We start from the raw sequence: 18191 nt of genomic DNA, 5'->3' as shown, positions 1-18191 counted from the left end.
ATGAGCCAGCACTTTGTCATGTGCTTGTGTTGGGCTGGGTGTGTATACACTGAAGCTGTATTCTCCATTTTGTGGATTGCTGGTACAAGCGTCTCCTTCCTCATTCATACACCAGAACACTACTAGACACTGAGAGGTTAAACCAAAATCAGATACCTACGTGGACTACGCTAAAGAACTGTGAGTAACTAAAGTTTTAACTATTTAAAGGGAGTTTTTGGTTTTATGTAAGAAAAGCCAAATAATTGATGAAACGTTATGACATTTTTATGTGCTCTGTATTTTTGTTAATATTTTTAAAACCTTTTTCAGTGAAAGAGAATTGGCTGGACAACACCTTCGGGCTCCCCACAAACGATTATATATATATATATATATATATATATATATATATATGTGTATTTTCACGTCTGTATTAAGGACACAAGTCTGTCAGTTCTTGTCACCAAACCTGAGGTCAGGCCAGGACTTGCAGCCGTAATACAGGCGCAAAAATACACGTCATATACTCTTCTGTGGGGAATCTAAGACTGTCAGCGAGACCTGTGCTGTTCTGTTTAGCTCACAGAGCATTATATAAGCTTGATACAACTTTACTAAACATTAACTCACATATTGGGTTTTCGTGTAAACAAAAATTTTGCATTCACTGACTGCAAGCACAGATCTTAAAAGTCAAGGGCACCAAAGAATAATAAGGCAGGTTTCTTAAAGGGGTACTCCGGTGGTTTGTGATCGATTTTGGATCATTTTAACATGAGATATTAAAAGCTACGTCTTATCCTCTTCTATATCCTGAGAGCTGGATTCCCTTTGTCTGTATGGTTATTTAAAGTCAAGGAGGAAAAAATGAAAACGCATATTTCTACTCTTCATGTAATATTACCTAAATCTTGTATCCATTTTCCGTTAGTGTATTTTTAATGTCAGTCTGTGCCATAATCATTTTATACATTTTTCACACAATCATTTTCTCCCGTATGGACTCCCCATAATAAACAATAATAAGGATTTAATGAGAAGTAGCCCCATAGGGAAAATCCTCTTGATGGACGGGAGAGCAAACCACCAAAAAGGTTGTCTCACGAGTCCATGAGGTAGAGAAACAAAACAGGGAGGACTAATCCAGGCTTTATAATATTGGGGGAACCGTCACTAAATTTAACTAAAACCTCCATCTGTCCTGTCACCCCACAGGGCAGCAATACCCCATTATTATGATGGTCCTGGTAGGACACGAGGGAAAAGGACTTGCTGAATGAGTCATCTACATTACGTAAGACTGGAAAACCCCATTGACTCATTCATTACACGTCCATTACTTTTCTATAGCAACCGCAGTGGAAATAGGAGCGGTGTGCCCTTTGGAACAAGTTTATATCTACCTGTGCTTTTATGAAGGCTATAATATTCTTTAACCCCTTAATGACCAGCCGAACCCTTTCTTTGCTTGAGCAGCCAAACATTTTTTTTTTTTCATAAACATTGTTGTATGGCAGAAATTGCATTATTACATTTTTTTGGGCACAGTTTGAGGGTACATTGGTGATGGATGCATTGATGGATGTATGCATATTGATGCATGTGATATAAAGTGTTTTTACTATATAATCACTGTTTTTGTGAACCATTTTATTTCATTTTTATTACATAAATTTTTTTTTAGCCCATTGAGAGGTTACTATTTTTTATTTTAAACCTTTAATGTGTTAGCAGGCATGTACAATATATTCTGTGTCACTATGACATAGGATGCTGTTAGGGCAACACTCAGGGTTGTATTACATGAGGCGATTATCAGTCAGAAAGGGCGATATTGCCTTGTGTAATAGGCCCAGAGATTAGCCGAGAAACGAGCAAATGTCGGCTGATCACATCTTTTAAGCTGGTTAAAAAACTTTTGTATGTATTGTACATCTCCCTGTGTAAAAGAGAATGTGTAGAAGGCTTCTAGATTGGCGCTCTTATCATGCCTGGGTCTGCCTGTATAATACATCCCTATGTGTGCTCTAACAGCAGGCTAAGGCTGGGTTCACACTACGATTTGAACTACGGTTCCCATATACGGCTGGGAGGAGGGGTGGGCGGTCCTTAATCGCGGCGCCCGCACTCAGCCGTATTCGGGAACCGTAGTTAATGTATGTCTATGAGCCGACCGGAGTGAACCGCAGCCTCCGGTCGGCTGCTTTTTCTGCTGTATGCGGTTTCCCGACCGCAGGCAAAAACGTGGTCGACCACGTTTTTGCCTGCGGTCGGGAAACCGCATACGACCAAAAAAGCAGCCGACCGGAGGCTGCGGTTCACTCCGGTCGGCTCATAGACATACATTAACTACGGTTCCCGAATACGGCTGAGTGCGGGCGCCGTGATTAAGGACCGCCCACCCCTCCTTCCAGCCGTATATGGGAACCGTAGTTCAAATCGTAGTGTGAACCCAGCCTTACTTAGAAAAAAGCCCTGGGGTCCTTTCTACTGTAGGTCCCTTGGGCCGACTGTAGAGGGGGAGTCACAAGTGTCTGATGGGGTCACTGGAAAACCTAGTGACCTTACCTAGGAGTCCCCTTTGACCTGCACTGCTGCTGTCACAAGACGATAAGCTGTTGTTAAAAAGTTAAACAATAAATATCATAGGGACCAGAGCTCTATATAATCTCTATGTATGAGGCTTATCCATGTGTCAGTAAGTAACTGAGCTGTAAAACTGGTTTTATTTATGTCATTACTTGTACAATGCTAATGTAATACCCACCTGTTAATACATATGACTCAAATTTATTATTGCCAAACCGTCAGTTCTGAATTGGGTTGAGTGCCTAAATTGCGCCTAGTTTTTTATTTATCCCTTAACATATATGTTTTTTCCTTATCGCCTGCATAAAGTGTATATGTTAAATGGAAACAAAAATTCTGTGTTAACCCAAGTTTATATAAATATAAAGGATTTAATCACTCATAAGTCATAAAAATGTTCATGTAAAGTAAAAGTACCTTATCATTTATTTTACCACAGCACTGCCCATTTTTCTATGACAGTCTAATAATTTGGGAATATTTGATTATTTGCTACCTACCATTGATGCCAAATTAAATTGACTGTAAATACTATGTAATGTTTTTTCCTTAAATGTAGTTGTTGTTTTGTTATTTAGCTGCCACAGATAACCAATGTCAGCGGAAGACCAAGAGGCACAAGTGGATGAACTATTTGCCCTTGCTAGTATTTACTCTGAAGACGAATATAAGAGGACAGATGCTGCTCCAGGAGGGGAAATTCATTTGTGTCTAGATTTACCTTCAGATTTTGTAGTATCTATAAAAAGTAAGAAACTGATGATAGTTATAAATACACACACACACACACACATATATATGCATAGTAGTGAGTACTCGTACACCCCTCATGTTTTTGACGCTGAGTACATGCACTCAACTTCTTTGGTTGACCATAGAAAGGACTATTCTGAGGAAAAATATATGCTAATTAGACCTCCTCCAGTTCATTGAACCTTACCTAAAATAAGTCTCCATATACCACTGGGTCTCTAGAGCCTGGAACCCTGGCAAGATGGGTAATACTTCTGCTGATAGTATGTAGTTAGCAGGCTTTCTGACAGGCACTGAAGCCTGGTATTTTGACCACAGTTAGGAATCACTCCAATACCAGCGGGAAACAACGTAAGAGCCATAGTTGCATAATTGCATAACATAGCAAAATAAGGTGTTTTAAGGTTTACAGTAAGCCTTTGAAATGTATTGTTCTGCTGTTGTTCTGTTTGATTTATTTTATTTCCGATATAAAAAATAACTTAAACAAATAATATAGTTTTTATACAATGGTTAAATAGGCTCCTTTAATCAACCAGGGCCTTGACCACAGCACATACACTGGTGATTCCACTTCCCACATCAAGGACTAATAATAATAATCATAATCATAATATTCATAATACTTTTGCAGCAGTGTGACTGATTATTACTATAATATATCAGACAAATACATATAAATTAGATTTATGTCAGCTGAACCCAGCAATTTTAGCAGGGCCAACCAACCATCTTGTGTATCTCAACAGCCCAATCCTCTGTTTTTGGGAAGATAACCTCCCATAATCTCCATTTTTAACAAGAACACTTAGCTGAGCAGAATGTTAATATATAAGGGTAATTATAAAAAGATAGCTTTCGCTGACAGATGTGATAGCCAATATTCCTCACATGCAAGTCATAAGGACCCTTTTGTTAGCCATGCCAGTCACAATAGTCCCTTCTCTTGGAAAAGCCCAGCCTGTGCATTGCATACACTGGTTGGGAAACACTGGTCTAGCAGATGGGCTGTACTCAATGTCTAAAGTAAGGCACATTACATTAACTAACTGAAGTCAATTACTTAGAAACAATTAACCTAATGGTCACGGCTGCTTTACTTGCTGGTTCTCATCCTAAGTATGCAGATTAAAATAATTTAGAGAAATGCTTTATAGTAGGACCTATGAATAATGGACAACAACAGACAAGACCTGTCCCATTCAGATGAATTTGAAACATTACTAGGTATTCTCTGTGACCTTTTCAGAGGTTATTCTATTTTTCAGAGGGGAGAGCCGATTTGTAAGCAACAGCTATTGTTTGTACTTCTGTTATCTACTCATTGGTGTAAGCTTTCACTGGGATTCTGTCTCTCATGATACTGGCTGTTCTGTACAGAACAGTATCAGCTTAGTTTTAGCCCTAGTGGCCAAAATGGAAACTAAAAGATTTCAGGAATACTTTAACATATAGATAGTAAAATGAAAAATGAGATAAAAAATGCAAAAAAAATGTTGTTTGTACTTTTTTCTTAAGGCAACAGTGCAACAAACTCCTTTACAGACAACTTTGAGAACACTGTGTCCTTTCTGCCATCAATCATCTTGAACTTTGAACTTCCTCCCGGATATCCATCCACTTCACCCCCGAACTTTACATTAAGCTGCAAGTGGCTTTCTCCAGCACAGGTTACTGTTCATTTACTATACTGGTGGGATTCCTTACACAAGCTGTCTATATTGATGGGTGGGATTCTTCACTGTCTTTCATCTGTCTTCATCTGGATTCATATGAATGTGTGGAAATAACACAGTATTCCTCCATTTACATATAGAATGTACCCATAGCAGTCTATGGGTGCCATATTATGGATCTTTAAAGAAAGGAATGAAAACACATCCCTTAAAGGAAAACTGTCAGTAAACTCCCGCCGATCAATTTGCTGCCTACCATGCCCGGATTCGTCCTCTTGTTCGCCCGTTATCTTCTTTTTTTGTGGATATGCAAATGAGATGCAAACTGGCATGGGTGGGGTTACAAGGCTCCTTCTGGCACTCTGATGTCAGCGCCGCTCATCTGCCACACCTCCCGGCTTATGAATATTCATCCCCTCCCTCCAACTGTTCCTTCCCTCCCCGCTCTGTACTCCACTGAGGAGGGAGGGGATGAATATTCATAAGCCGGGCAGTGCGGCAGACGAGCAGCGCTGATGTCAAAGTGCCAGAAGGAGCCTTGTAACCCCGCCCGTGCCAGTTAGCAGCTCATTTGCATATCCACAAAAAAAAGAAGATAACGGGATAATCCGGTCCAGTAAGATGGCAATGAAAATAAGATTTTAACAATGGCTAATCGAAAGGGACACAACATTTTGTCATTTTATGATCTAAAAGAAAATGCAATGTATTGCAGGTGGTATCTCTGAAGTAAAGTAACAATGGATAAACAGGGTAGGGTAGACAGATACAGGTCTGTGGAGGCAGCAATCCAAAGTAAAGAGTCAAATCTAAAATGGTAAACAGCAAACACCTTCACAAATGAACAGGAATACAAGGTGTGGCAAGGTGTGGCCCCTCTAAGCAGGTTCAAATAATCACAAGTACTCAGCCCTAGGCCTCTTCCACATGACCGGATTTTGGATCTATATTTATTTTTTATGTTTCCTAATACAGTGCTATTTTTTTGTTCATTAGTTATCATCCTCACTACATGGTAAATTGTAAACACAACTTATGTAGTAAAATGTATACAAATTAAGTCATCCATCAACTGGTAGGTGAGAAAAAAAGGTAGAATGATCATTCACATAAAAGAAAAACAATAACAATGGGATATACTATAAGTCATCTTAGATAATCTCTCCTTACCAAATGCACTCGCTTATGTTTATAATATATAGGACTATGCACAAGGCCATATAAAATGTGTGCGTACTGTAAACATGCAGAATGTGCTTCTTTTATCTGGTTTGTGGATGAAAATGCCCATAAAAATCTGTAGTGAGAGATTTAAAGGGGTATTACAGGACTTTTTTTTTATTTGACTATGCTACAAGGGCTGTAAAGTTAGTGTAGTTCATAATATAGTGTCTGTACCTGTGTGTGATGTTTTCTCGCAATTCTTCTGTGATTTTCACCCCAATATTTATTTTTACCAGCATACAAAATTACTGTTGTCTCAGATTTTTCCCAAGTTGCAATGTGACAGAGACCTGACTCACTAGTCAGCTGATGACAGGGAGCCTGTATGCTTCAATGGGTGGAGGTATTGGTTGGTGGGAGAAAGATAAATCTGCAACTCATGCAACAGCTGTAGGCACCCTGATTGAATACCACAGGTCTTTTGAATGGATGCAGCTCATTTATGTTTCAATGGGAGGGGGTGAGGAAATACCAGTTCAGAAAAAGCTAGCCACAGTGTTATGATAATCTCACAGCATAGCCATTTAGCCCAAGACAAGCGCAGATCCTTCCTAAGCATGTTCATTACTGTCTGCCAGGTACATACTAAAATCCCCTTATGGTGGAGAACCCCTTTAAATGCTGATGTATTTGCATTGTATCCGTAGTGCATTCATATTTATAAATAAAATGTAGCTCAGTTTCCTGTCTAGAAGATTATCAGTATTTACTGTACAGAATACCATATAACACTGATGCCATTTTATCTCAATTCTCTCAGCACAATGGGGCATATTTACTAAAACTTCAGTTGTGGTGTAGGGATCGTTATATTTATCAGTATAGTGCATGCATTGTAACCAGTAGGCACCATGCATTCTAAGGCTAAGTTTCCACCTTTTTTTTTTTTTTTTTTTTGGCGTTTTGCCCCAAAAAACTCTAAAACGGCCCCCATGGCATTTTTTCATAAAAATAAAAAATAAAAAAAAACGCTGCGGCCAGATATTAGCTGTAAATCAATGAAAAAAATGCTAAATTCTTTTTCCACTTTTTAAATTTTTTTTATTTTATCCTTTTGGAGTTTTTTCACTCTTTTTTGGCGTTTTTTCACTCTTTTTTGGCGTTTTTCAGCTCCTTGGCAGTTTTACAAAGTAGCAACATGTTTAGCCTATGGCGATTTGTTTCCTGAAATTGTGGCGTTTTTCTCCCGTAGAATTCTATGGGAGCAAAATAACGCCAAGAAAAACGCCATGTGGGTTTTAGCTTTGGTGTTTTTGCAGGTGGTTTTTATTCTTTTCTGGACTGATGGAGATACCTTTTTTAATAAAATTTTGTAAGGTACCATTAAAAAAAATGTTATAACAAAATTTTTATTCATTTATAAACAGGGATCAATTTATGTGTGCGGGTAGGGCACTACAGTAGTACCTGTACTAATTGACAGATCGCCCAGGTCACTTCTGACACCCGTTGCAATGCTCCTGTATAATGTATAGATGCGGCCCGCCGCTCTTCTATGGTCCTCTGCACTGCCGTATATATACACATATTCATATTTCCCGCAGAGAGCTGTGATTAGCCAGATGGTTCCAGCCAATCACAACTCTCTGGGAAATATGAATATGTGGATATATACGTCAGTGCAGGGGACCATAGAAGAGCGGCCGACCGCATCTATACATTATACAGGAGGATCACAGCGGGTGTCACATCTGCTGTGATCTTACCTTAACTGCAGGTACTACTGCTCCCAACATGGAGTACACTCTTCTCCATGCTGGGAGCTGTAGTACCTGCATAAATAGACAGATCGCAACAGGTGTCAGAAGTTACACCGGCTGCAATCTGTCTATTAATGCAGGTACTACAGCTCCCAGCATGGAGAAGTGTGCAACATGTTGGGAGTAGTAGTACCTGCAGTTAAGGACAGATCACAGTGGGTGTCACTCCTGACACCCGCTGTGATTGTCCTATCTATTGCAGAGATGCAGAGCGGCTTTCGGCTGCGCTCGCATCTCTGCTCTGTACTCCGGCCGGCCAGTGATGTGAATAGAAATTCACTCATTCATATTTCCCTCAGAGCTGTGATTGGCTGCAACCATCCGGCCAATCCCAACTCTGGGTGGAAAATATGAATGAGTTCTATTCACATCACTGGCCGGAGTATAGTGCAGAGATGCGTATAGAGCCGCTCCATATCTCTGCTATATTATGGATGATCGCATTGGGTGTCAGGAGCGACACCCAGGTCGATATGTCTATTAGTACAGGAACTACTACTCCCATCATGGAACAGTCTGTTCCATGCTGGGAGTAGTAGTACTACCTAAAAAAAATAGAGAAAAAAAAGTGAAAAACACACACTATATTAAAAATTAATTAAAATGTTGTTGTAAAAAATAAAAATTTAATTAAATACATTTTTCCCATTACTACTGCAACCTTTTTTTTTTTTTTTGTCCCCAACAAATTTGCACTGGCATTTTTTCTGGCGCTTTCTCTGGTTTTATTTGTTCCCACACAAAAATGCAGGGGAAAAAAAACCAAGTGGAAACTTAGCCTAAGGCATTTACAACAATACATCTATCCTATTGGACCTATGTAAATGAGTGTTCTAGCTAAGCCACTGTTGGACTATATTAGTGTGTATACACCTAGAATTTTTTAGTATACTGGCAATACCGCTGCTTATTTATTTATTTGATTATTGTATTTTTTTTCCAGCTTACTCTGTTATGCCAGCGTTTAGATGACCTATGGGAAGAGAACAAGGGATCCGTTGTCTTGTTTCGATGGATTCAGTTTCTAAATGAGGAGACACTCGATTACTTAAACATAAAATCTCCATATGAAATTGAGGTGTCCAGTAATGGTTTACAGGACTGGAGTCAATCCCCTGAAAAGACCCTTGATAATGGGGTCTTATCGGAAAGGGAGGCATTGGACAGACGGGGTATACAGGATGTGCAGTCAGTGTCTGCTCTAGTTAAATGTATTTTGGACTTCAATGAAGCCCAACAGAAGAAGGCTTTTGATCGGAAACTATTCCTATGCAATATCTGTTTTATGGAGAAATTGGGCAGTGACTGCACCCACTTTAAGGCATGCGAGCATGTATACTGTAACACCTGTCTTAAAGAATACTTTGAAATCCAGATTAAGGAAGGACAAGTCCATGCCCTGAACTGTCCTGACCCAGAGTGCTCGTCTGTTGCAATGCATGCTCAGGTAAGTGAGAGCTTGGAAGGGGGGTTATTGGAACTTTTAAAGGGGTACTCCAGTGAAAACCTTTTTTCTTTTAAATCAACTGGTGGCAGAAAGTTAAACATATTTGTAAATTACTTCTATTAAAAAATCTTAATCCTTCCTGTACTTATTAGCTGCTGAATACTACAGAGGAAATTATTTTCTTTTTGGAATGCTCTCTGATGACATCACGAGCACAGTCCTCTCTGCTGACATTATTATAATAATAATAACGCTTTATTTATTGTTGTCCTTAGTGGGATATGAGCCCAAGTCCCCAGCACTGCAAGGCAGCAGTGCTAACCACTGAGCCACCATGCTGCCCTTAGCATACATCTGCTGTGCATGGTTGCTAAAATGGACAGAGACGTCAGCAGAGAGCACTGTGCTCGTGATGTCATCAGTGTTCCAAAAAGAAAGGAATTTCCTCTGTAGCATTCAGCAGCTAATAAGTACTGGAAGGATTAAGATTTTTTAATAGAAGTAATTTACAAATATGTTTAACTTTCTGCCACCAGTTGATTTAAAAGAAAAAAGGTTTTCACCGGAATACCCCTTTAAGGAAATGATTTGCAGTGTAAACTTGGTATAGCTAAACAAGTTCTATTCATAATCATATGAAGAAAAATAGCAGGGCAATTACATACATATTATCACTATCACACGTCTTTTATTTTATAGTCTTCTTTATAGAAAAAGCAGATGTCTTGTAAGATGGTGGTCAGGGTGTGGTGAGAGTGTGATGGAGGGCAGATGTTATTACCCTAGGGGCAGAGGGCATTAACCCCTTGTGTTCATGACGTCAGGGCGTGGTTTTACCTCTACACCACCCAAAGGTATGGCCGCTGGATCCTGGGCTAGGCATGGGGCAAATAATGACTCCGACGCCAAGTTACAGAACAACAGCTTTACTGAGGCCGCCAGATGGCATAGTCTTTACTGCTCAGTTAGGCCCAAGGAGGTTACCAGTGACTTCAGAGACTTTAGGGCTGACTTTATACAGAATGATCTTGACTGATTTGACTAGGACTGACTAGACTGACTTCACCCCTTGTGTAGCTTACCAGGTTTTGACTTTCACTTGTGGGGCACTTGGCTGGTAGAAGCATGGCTGTGTGGTACCCCTTGGGTCTCCTCAGAACACCAGACACTCTCTCCAGGTCTTGACTTCACTGCACTCAGCACAGAACTAACTAGCTAGCTAGCTCCTCCCAGGGGTTTATATGGGGGAGACTTTGGAAGGGTCCTATAGGTCACCCTATAAGTCACCTGATCACTGGTACCTTCCTTGGTTACAACACTTAGTAGCAACATTAAAAGGTACATAACATCATATATACATTCTATAATACAAGGCACTTGTTAACCCTTTATAATACACAGCTTAAGGGAGGACTCAGGAGACACTGCAATAGAGTCCGCCAGACAGGACAGCAAGGGTACATGGGTGCAACTCCTGTACTGGGCCACCACAAAGGTTTGAGGCCCCCTCTAATAAAATGATCAGACTGTAATGGCTGACAGCTGACTCATCATTTTTACACAACTCTTGACAGTTACAGATAGGACTTACACACTACACTACTATAAAAGGTGTGTGTGTGTGTGTGTGTGTGTGTGTGTGTGGTTGTGGGGGCAGTTGAAATTATACACTGGTTTTGTAAGGTGCTACGTGAGCAGACGGGATAGAGACAGGAGGAAGACATCATGGAAGGGGTTACACTTATACACTGAGCTGCTGCTGAAGACAAGCCTGCAGACTTAAGGGGGAGGGGATATTAATACAGGAGACCATGGAGGGAGATACATGTGCCTGGTCAGTAGAAAGGGGTTTCACTTAGCACTAAAACTACTGCTGAGGTTATGGGGAACCTCAGCAGAGGTTTCAAAGCTTAGGTTATGGGGAAGTGTTGATTTACCTTGCATGGACAGTACAGATCCTGTGGAGAACAGGCACAGCTTACAGGTACACACGGGGAGATTTATCAAAACCTGTGCAGAGGCAAAGTTGCCCAGTTGCCCATAGCAACCAATCAGCTTGCTTCTTACGTTCTTAACAAGGCCTCTGAAAAATGAAAGAAGCAATCTGATTGGTTGCTATGGGCAACTTTGCCTCTGCACAGGTTTGGATAAATCTCCCCCACAGTCTTTCTCACTCTTCTGAATAGAGCACATACTAAACCCTTCCCCTACTTAGTGTAACCACTTGTTGTTCTGTTACAAGAGACTTATTAAGCCTAACAGGCATTGGACGACAGATTGCAGGGTAGGGAGACACCTAGTGGCCAAGACTTTAGAGCTTTAGACTTTAGACGTCATTTTTGGCAAATTAAGTGATTTACAGAAATGTTAGAAATCACATTGAGGAATCCTAAATATCAAAGGGAGGGGAGTTATTGCAAGTGACATTGATCTGAAAAATGACAGTGACTTGTATCTTTAATATATTGTGCATTGTGTGTGCACTGTGAGAACCCAGCATAAAATGTTATGACTGATGGTGTATTTAATATATTTTATTTTTAACATATTAATGCTTGTTACCTCTACAAAATATAAATACTGGTTGTAGAGTCCCAGCATTTGTGTTTCAGCTGCAATCTATAAAAAGTTACCATGTGGGTGAGAAAAAAAAGCTTTCTACAAAATGCATAAATATGTTTGGGGTACTGCTGTTTATTTGCAAAAAGTGTTTTTGTGCATTGCATTACATTGGTTGCATACACTGAGGTGTTACAAGAGCTGTAAGGGTTAAAAATCTGCACTGTATCAGAGAAAGGATGCCTTGGTCACATTATCCTCCCTAAGCCAATGGTTCTAGAAAAAATCCTAGTCTGGTGCAGGCCAGCAAAGTGTGAACGTCCCCCTAGTCCTACTCCTGCCAGGCAGACCTGCACCTAGGTCTGTGTCCTTCCTAGTTCATTTCTTGTCCACGCTGTCAGGGTTAAGTGCTACTAGCCTTCATGTCAAAGAAGATGTTTTTTTTTTTTATCCTAGTCATAGGAGATTAAAGGGGTATTCCAGGCCAAAACTTCTTTTTTTTTATATATCAACTGGCTCCGGAAAGTTAAACAGATTTGTAAATTACTTCTATTAAAAAATCTTAATCCTTCCAATAGTTATTAGCTTCTGAAGTTGAGTTGTTGTTTTCTGTCTAACTGCTCTCTGATGACTCACGTCTCGGGAGCTGTGCAGTTCCTATGGGGATATTCTCCCATCATGCACAGCTCCCGGGACGTGACATCATCATTGAGCAGTTAGGCAGAAAACTTCAGAAGCTAATAACTATTGGAAGGATTAAGATTTTTTAATAGAAGTAATTTACAAATCTGTTTAACTTTCCGGAGCCAGTTGATATATATAAAAAAACGTTTTGCCTGGAATACCCCTTTAACAAAGTTGAACAAGGTCCCTTCTGCAATACAATAATCTCTTTACTGACCTACAGTCGGAGTTAGTGCTTGGTGGCTGTCATGTCATCGAAAGTTTTCTGCAACATCCCTTCAGGTATCATACTGCCAACCAGAATATCAGCAGACCGTAAGCTTATTGGACTGTGAGAAACGTACTGCTTTAGTCACTACACTTTCACAAGAAAATAGGCACCATAGACTTTCAATATTAGTAAATCTGCTCAAAAAGCATCATTTAAAGGAACAGTGACCAAATATCCATTCGTCTGGCTCAAAAGCTGTCACATTCCAAGCTGTGATAAAGAAACTGCATTGTTCTGGATTTGCACAAGAAGTTTTAGTAAAGTGTTAAAGTTGTTTCACAGAATCCTAGTGTCCAGAGGTTTCATCCCTGCACTTTGCACTAGAGCTTATTGTGTTTACAGGGAACATCAGGTTAGCTACACCACCTTGCCACATGACATAACCCTTGAAGTACTACTACCCCCAGCTGACCTGTGTTGACACTGTCCAATGTGCTACACTGGTAATTGATTATTTTGACTGATATCTGCCAGCCTGGAATCAATGATGGAGAACACAGTAGATTGCTCATGTCTGTGTTTACGCACAGGTAAAGGATCTGGTTGGGGAGCAGCTTTTCAGCCGTTATGATGAATTCCTCCTGCGATCAAGCCTGGAATTAATGCCTGATATTGTTTACTGCCCCCGACCAAGCTGCCAGACACCAGTCATGCAAGAGCCAGACAAAAGAATGGGAATTTGTTCAGCCTGCCAATACGCGTTTTGTGTCTACTGCAAATTTGGCTTCCATGCATTCTCCCCTTGCGTAGTATCTAAAGGTATGTTCTGTAGTTCTTTACACAGATACATTCCCTATGTTTTATGATAACTAAAAAGTACTAACCTGGCAAAAAAAAATTGCTCTGCTACATTGTATAATGAAACAAGGGAACCCTGCAGATACTATATTAATCCTGCAGGTTTAAGTATCAAGAATTCAGTCTATTGTGTATATTGTAGAAATGGTTTTCAAGCCAGTGTGCCATCGCTTTCAATCTTCATCTTCTCAGGTTATTGTACATGGGACCTAAAATCTCTTCCTTTATGTTGTTACTAGTGGTTATATGATTTGAACACAAAAAGTAGTTCTTATTACCCTGTAGGGTGCCTGTCTGAGGCATAATGATAACTGGTATTAAAGGGGTACTCCCATGCCCCAGCCTTCTGAACATCTGGGTCAGAAGGCTTAGAGCCACGGTAGCGACGTCACGGCTATGCCCCCATGTGATTTCACACCCCCTCCATTGATGTCTATGGGAGGGGGTGTAACGACCGTCACACCCCCTCCCATAGACATCAATGGAGGGGGTGTGATGTCACAAGGGGGCGTGGTCATGATGTCATGACCATGGCTCCAAGCCTTCTGAACTGGATGTTCAGAAGGCTGGGGCATGGGAGTACCCCTTTAAACATTGCTTGCAGTGGACCTTTTCAGCCTCCTTAGCTTTCCTGGCTAGATTTTGGCAAGTAATGGCCTAATGATATAACCTATATTTTTATTTTTTATTTTATAAAGACTTTGGTTAGAAAACATATTGTCTCTTTTTCTCAAACCTTCCCAGCAAGACTTCTCGAATTGGCTGAAGAGTATTTTGCTGCAAACGCAAAGACAAAGAAAGAAATGTTGATGACATATGCAGGACTTGGGAAGACTGTTGAAGATATAAAGAATAAGGAGTGGATAAAGGAGAACTCAAAGCCCTGCCCTAGCTGTAAAAGTCCCATTCAGGTAAAATATCACAGACAGAAATGACAGAGAATTGGAGATGAGGGTTCTGATAATTACCAGAAAATCCAATGCTAAAAGTACCAATCTAAAGCATAACTTTTATTAAAGTAATACCATTAAAAAACACCAAAAACTAGTGAGACCAAATATAAATCTGCCCAATACCAGGAAGGTTATCAATATCAGCAACTCACTGACCAGTAAACAAAATCTACTGATCAAGTGGAAACACATAAGCACAATGCTGGTTGAGAGTAGGCCAAAATATATATGACAAAGACAGCTGTCATTACTCAAAAAGGTATAGGAACAGTATGTCAGGAGTGCCTTGAGGAAGCTCGCACTATTATGAATGGTAAGTCGTGCCATACGCCAAGGCAAAGTAATCGCCCTAAGAAGAGCTGCCCGGCACATAAACCTGTCCCTCGCTATTACACCCTATCTTTCCAGGGGGACCACCTCTTGGTGTTATGTGCCCCTGGAGAAGTGGACGAGCTAATGCCTAGTATGTCAGCAACAGAGGATTAGTAACACAACAATGCAACCTACTGAGTTCTACCTTAATAATGATATAGGTATCCTACGATGTGTACCAAGAAGAAGAGAGACACTTCATAGACATCAGCACAAACATAAATGACATAAAAATCCTAATCATCCAGCATATGGATAATAGAGCAATAGCTGTCCCAATGTGAGATAAAGTGTCCATGGGTATGATAACCACCTAGATCCAACCAATAAGGTACTCACTACAAATACATCAGAAAATGTCATGCCTAATGTGGCAGTTGTGCATGCGTGAAAGTGAGGCCTGGGAGATAGCACTGTATACCTCCATCACTGTGCTGTGGTGGAATGTAAACAAGTTTCACTTGTTTGATTGAAATTCCAAGAAAAAAAACTGTTCAAAGTCAAAAACCGTATGGTGAAAACTGGATGGAACCATACACATACAGGTCTGTACGGTTCCCATTGACTCCCATGTTAAAAAAAAAAATCTATATGGGTCAATACGGTTTTTCACCTGGACCAAAAACCGTGGTAGGCCACGGTTTTCTGTCCAGAAAAAAAAAAGTTAAAAATCGTGTGGTGTGAAAAACGGAGACAACTGTATGCAATATGGTGCATACGGTTTTGAATGGAAAGTCTATGGCCACGGTTTGCTTTACGGTTGCATACGGTTTTTAAAAAAAAAAAACAAGTATCCAAAAACTGTATAGAAAATCGTGGTGTGAACCCACCCTAATTAGGGAAAATAACAAATAATAGGCGTCTGTGATATCAACTGATTGGGAGAATCTGGGTAATGTATACAATGGCATGGCAAATAATGTGTACCAATAATGGGGACCAATAATGTGTAAGTATAATTCTAATATTGTATTGTCCAAAAGAGCCCAAATTACCTCAATAAAGGGTGGGGGTGTAGATGGTGATTCCTTAGTATCTCTAAATATTATGCATACATGCTAAACACTGCTCGGTCAAGATGAGTCTAGACATGGAAACTGATACATCAGGTGGCCTCTAAACTGAGAAAAATATCTAAAAACAGCAAAGGAATAGAGAGGGGCGACTACCTAGGGCGTTACCACTAAAAACCAGGGTGAACAGAGGTAATTACAATGCTCACCCAGAATGTTACACTCGCCAAGTGTAACAATGGAAAAGAACTTGTGTGTAAGTATGCCGGCAGCCGGTCCACCTTCAGAAAGATGCACAAAGAAAACAAGGAGCCTCCAAGGAGGTGGCGAACATCAGGAGGCGCTGGACACACTCGGAGGGTAAAATCAACTTTAATCACCCATCATGCAACGCGTTTCACAGATTATCTGCTTCATCAGGCCTGATCATCAGATGCTTGATGAAGCAGATAATCTGTGAAACGCGTTGCATGATGGGTGATTGAAGTTGATTTTACCCTCTGAGTGTGTCCAGCGCCTCCTGATGTCCGCCACCTCCTTGGAGGCTCCTTGTTTTCTAAACTGAGAAAGGCATCATAAGATGTAGTCACTCTTGTTGACATAAAAACATATAACCTCCAGGGCTTCAAAAGTCATTGGATTCCTCTAATAGAATTCCTGGACATGGCAGGCCACAGGAGAAATTATGCCTGTTTACTGTCCCCATGTGCTGGAGCCCCTTCATTCTGAAAATTTATGGTGGCCTCGGCTTTGGACTATATTAAGATGGTCTTCCTACACATATATATGATTTGTTAAGAATGACTTGTTCCTTTAGATAAACCGTTTCTTTCTTTTACAGAAAAATAGTGGCTGTAACAAGATGACTTGCACTGCGTGTAAGCAGTTCTTCTGCTGGATGTGTATGACGATCCTGCCTCAAGTAGACCCATATAAACATTATAAGGATCCTGCAGATTGTAGAAATCAGTAAGTATGACAAGTTCTTCAGAGCTGATCCTTTATTGTAACCTGATCCTGCATTTTCATAAATGCCTATGGGTTAATGTGTTTTACATGTTTGTATGCTTTAACCTGGCTGCTATAAGAAAAGATGATTCTTAAAGAAGTCTCATGCATAAAAAGTTATCCCCTATCTGCAGGACTGCTTGGACCCTCCGCGATCTCCTGCACAGGCCCTCTGGTCTTCCTGGGAATGGAGCGCCATGACCCCTGCACGAAGCGGCGACCGACACCCCCCTCCACTTAGCTCTATGGGAGTGTGGGAGATAGCCAAACAGGGTGTCGGCTGTGGCTTTGTGCGGGGGTCAGCATGCCCCATTACCAGGGAGAGCAGAGGCCTGTGCAGAAGATCGTGGGGGGTCCCAGCTGTCGGACGACCCCTTGATCTAAAACTTATACCCTATTATCCGGATAGGGGATACATTTTTCTGCATGACATATCTCCTTAAAAAGTGCTGGCTTTGTGCCTTTCCTGTATAAGGATTGTCAAGGTTTAATTATTGCAGATACTAATTTTTTATCAATTGATCCTTAAATCCTCTATATACAGAAGGCTAGAAAATGCCAGAAGATAGACCAGAGTACAAGGATGGTTATCAATGAGAACAAGAAGAATAAAGAACAGTTCAACAGTTCCACATCCCTATGGCCACCTGCCTTACAGAAGAGATAGATATTTGACAAAGAGATAGATGTTTGACAATGTAGAAGCTCGTAGGAGTACCAGGCAGTGAATTGTTTTATGGATTTGTAAAGTTGTAAAAAGTGAGATTTAATAAACAATTTATTAAAGTTTATAAAAGAAAAGTTTAGCTATTGTTTTTTCTTTATGTAGTGTGGTGTTGAACCAGTCCATATGAAAGAAGCAATCTACATTTGTGGATATGAGGGGGATAAAATGGTACTAGATTTGCCCAGTGCTGAAGAATTTTCTTTATAGCTCTACACCATATGTACAGAAAATATCTCATCAGCCCCACTAAGATGGTTGTCACAAAGTATAATAAAGGGTTATTCTGATATCCTATTTTTTTTTTAGATTTTGCTGGTAGCAATGTAAAAATTAAAAATAAGTGATGCTTACCTACCCGGGTCCCCCACAGCTCCC

At 40.3% G+C, this 18191-nt stretch overlaps 1 protein-coding gene across 2 annotated transcripts; it reads left to right on the top strand.

Moving 5' to 3' along the window:
* Positions 1–43: 43 nt before the first annotated feature.
* On the top strand, positions 44–17884 carry LOC130369549 (E3 ubiquitin-protein ligase RNF14-like). 2 transcript variants are annotated; one of them, XM_056574919.1, is made up of 8 exons: positions 44–180; positions 3150–3319; positions 4843–4994; positions 8928–9431; positions 13476–13704; positions 14488–14654; positions 16923–17050; positions 17634–17884. In XM_056574919.1, the coding sequence occupies exons 2-8, from the start codon at positions 3166–3168 to the stop codon at positions 17656–17658; spliced, it is 1359 nt and encodes a 452-aa protein (XP_056430894.1). In that variant the 5' UTR covers positions 44–180; positions 3150–3165; the 3' UTR covers positions 17659–17884. The 2 variants fall into 2 exon arrangements, with proteins under 2 accessions (XP_056430894.1, XP_056430895.1); XM_056574920.1 differs by lacking the exon at positions 44–180 and adding an exon at positions 2635–2680.
* The last annotated feature ends 307 nt before the right edge of the window (positions 17885–18191 follow it).

Source organism: Hyla sarda, chromosome 4 (genome assembly GCF_029499605.1).
Source record: "Hyla sarda isolate aHylSar1 chromosome 4, aHylSar1.hap1, whole genome shotgun sequence".
NCBI lineage: Eukaryota > Metazoa > Chordata > Amphibia > Anura > Hylidae > Hyla > Hyla sarda.
Note: the sequence above shows the minus strand (reverse complement) of the source record. Positions and strands in the feature narration are given on the sequence as shown.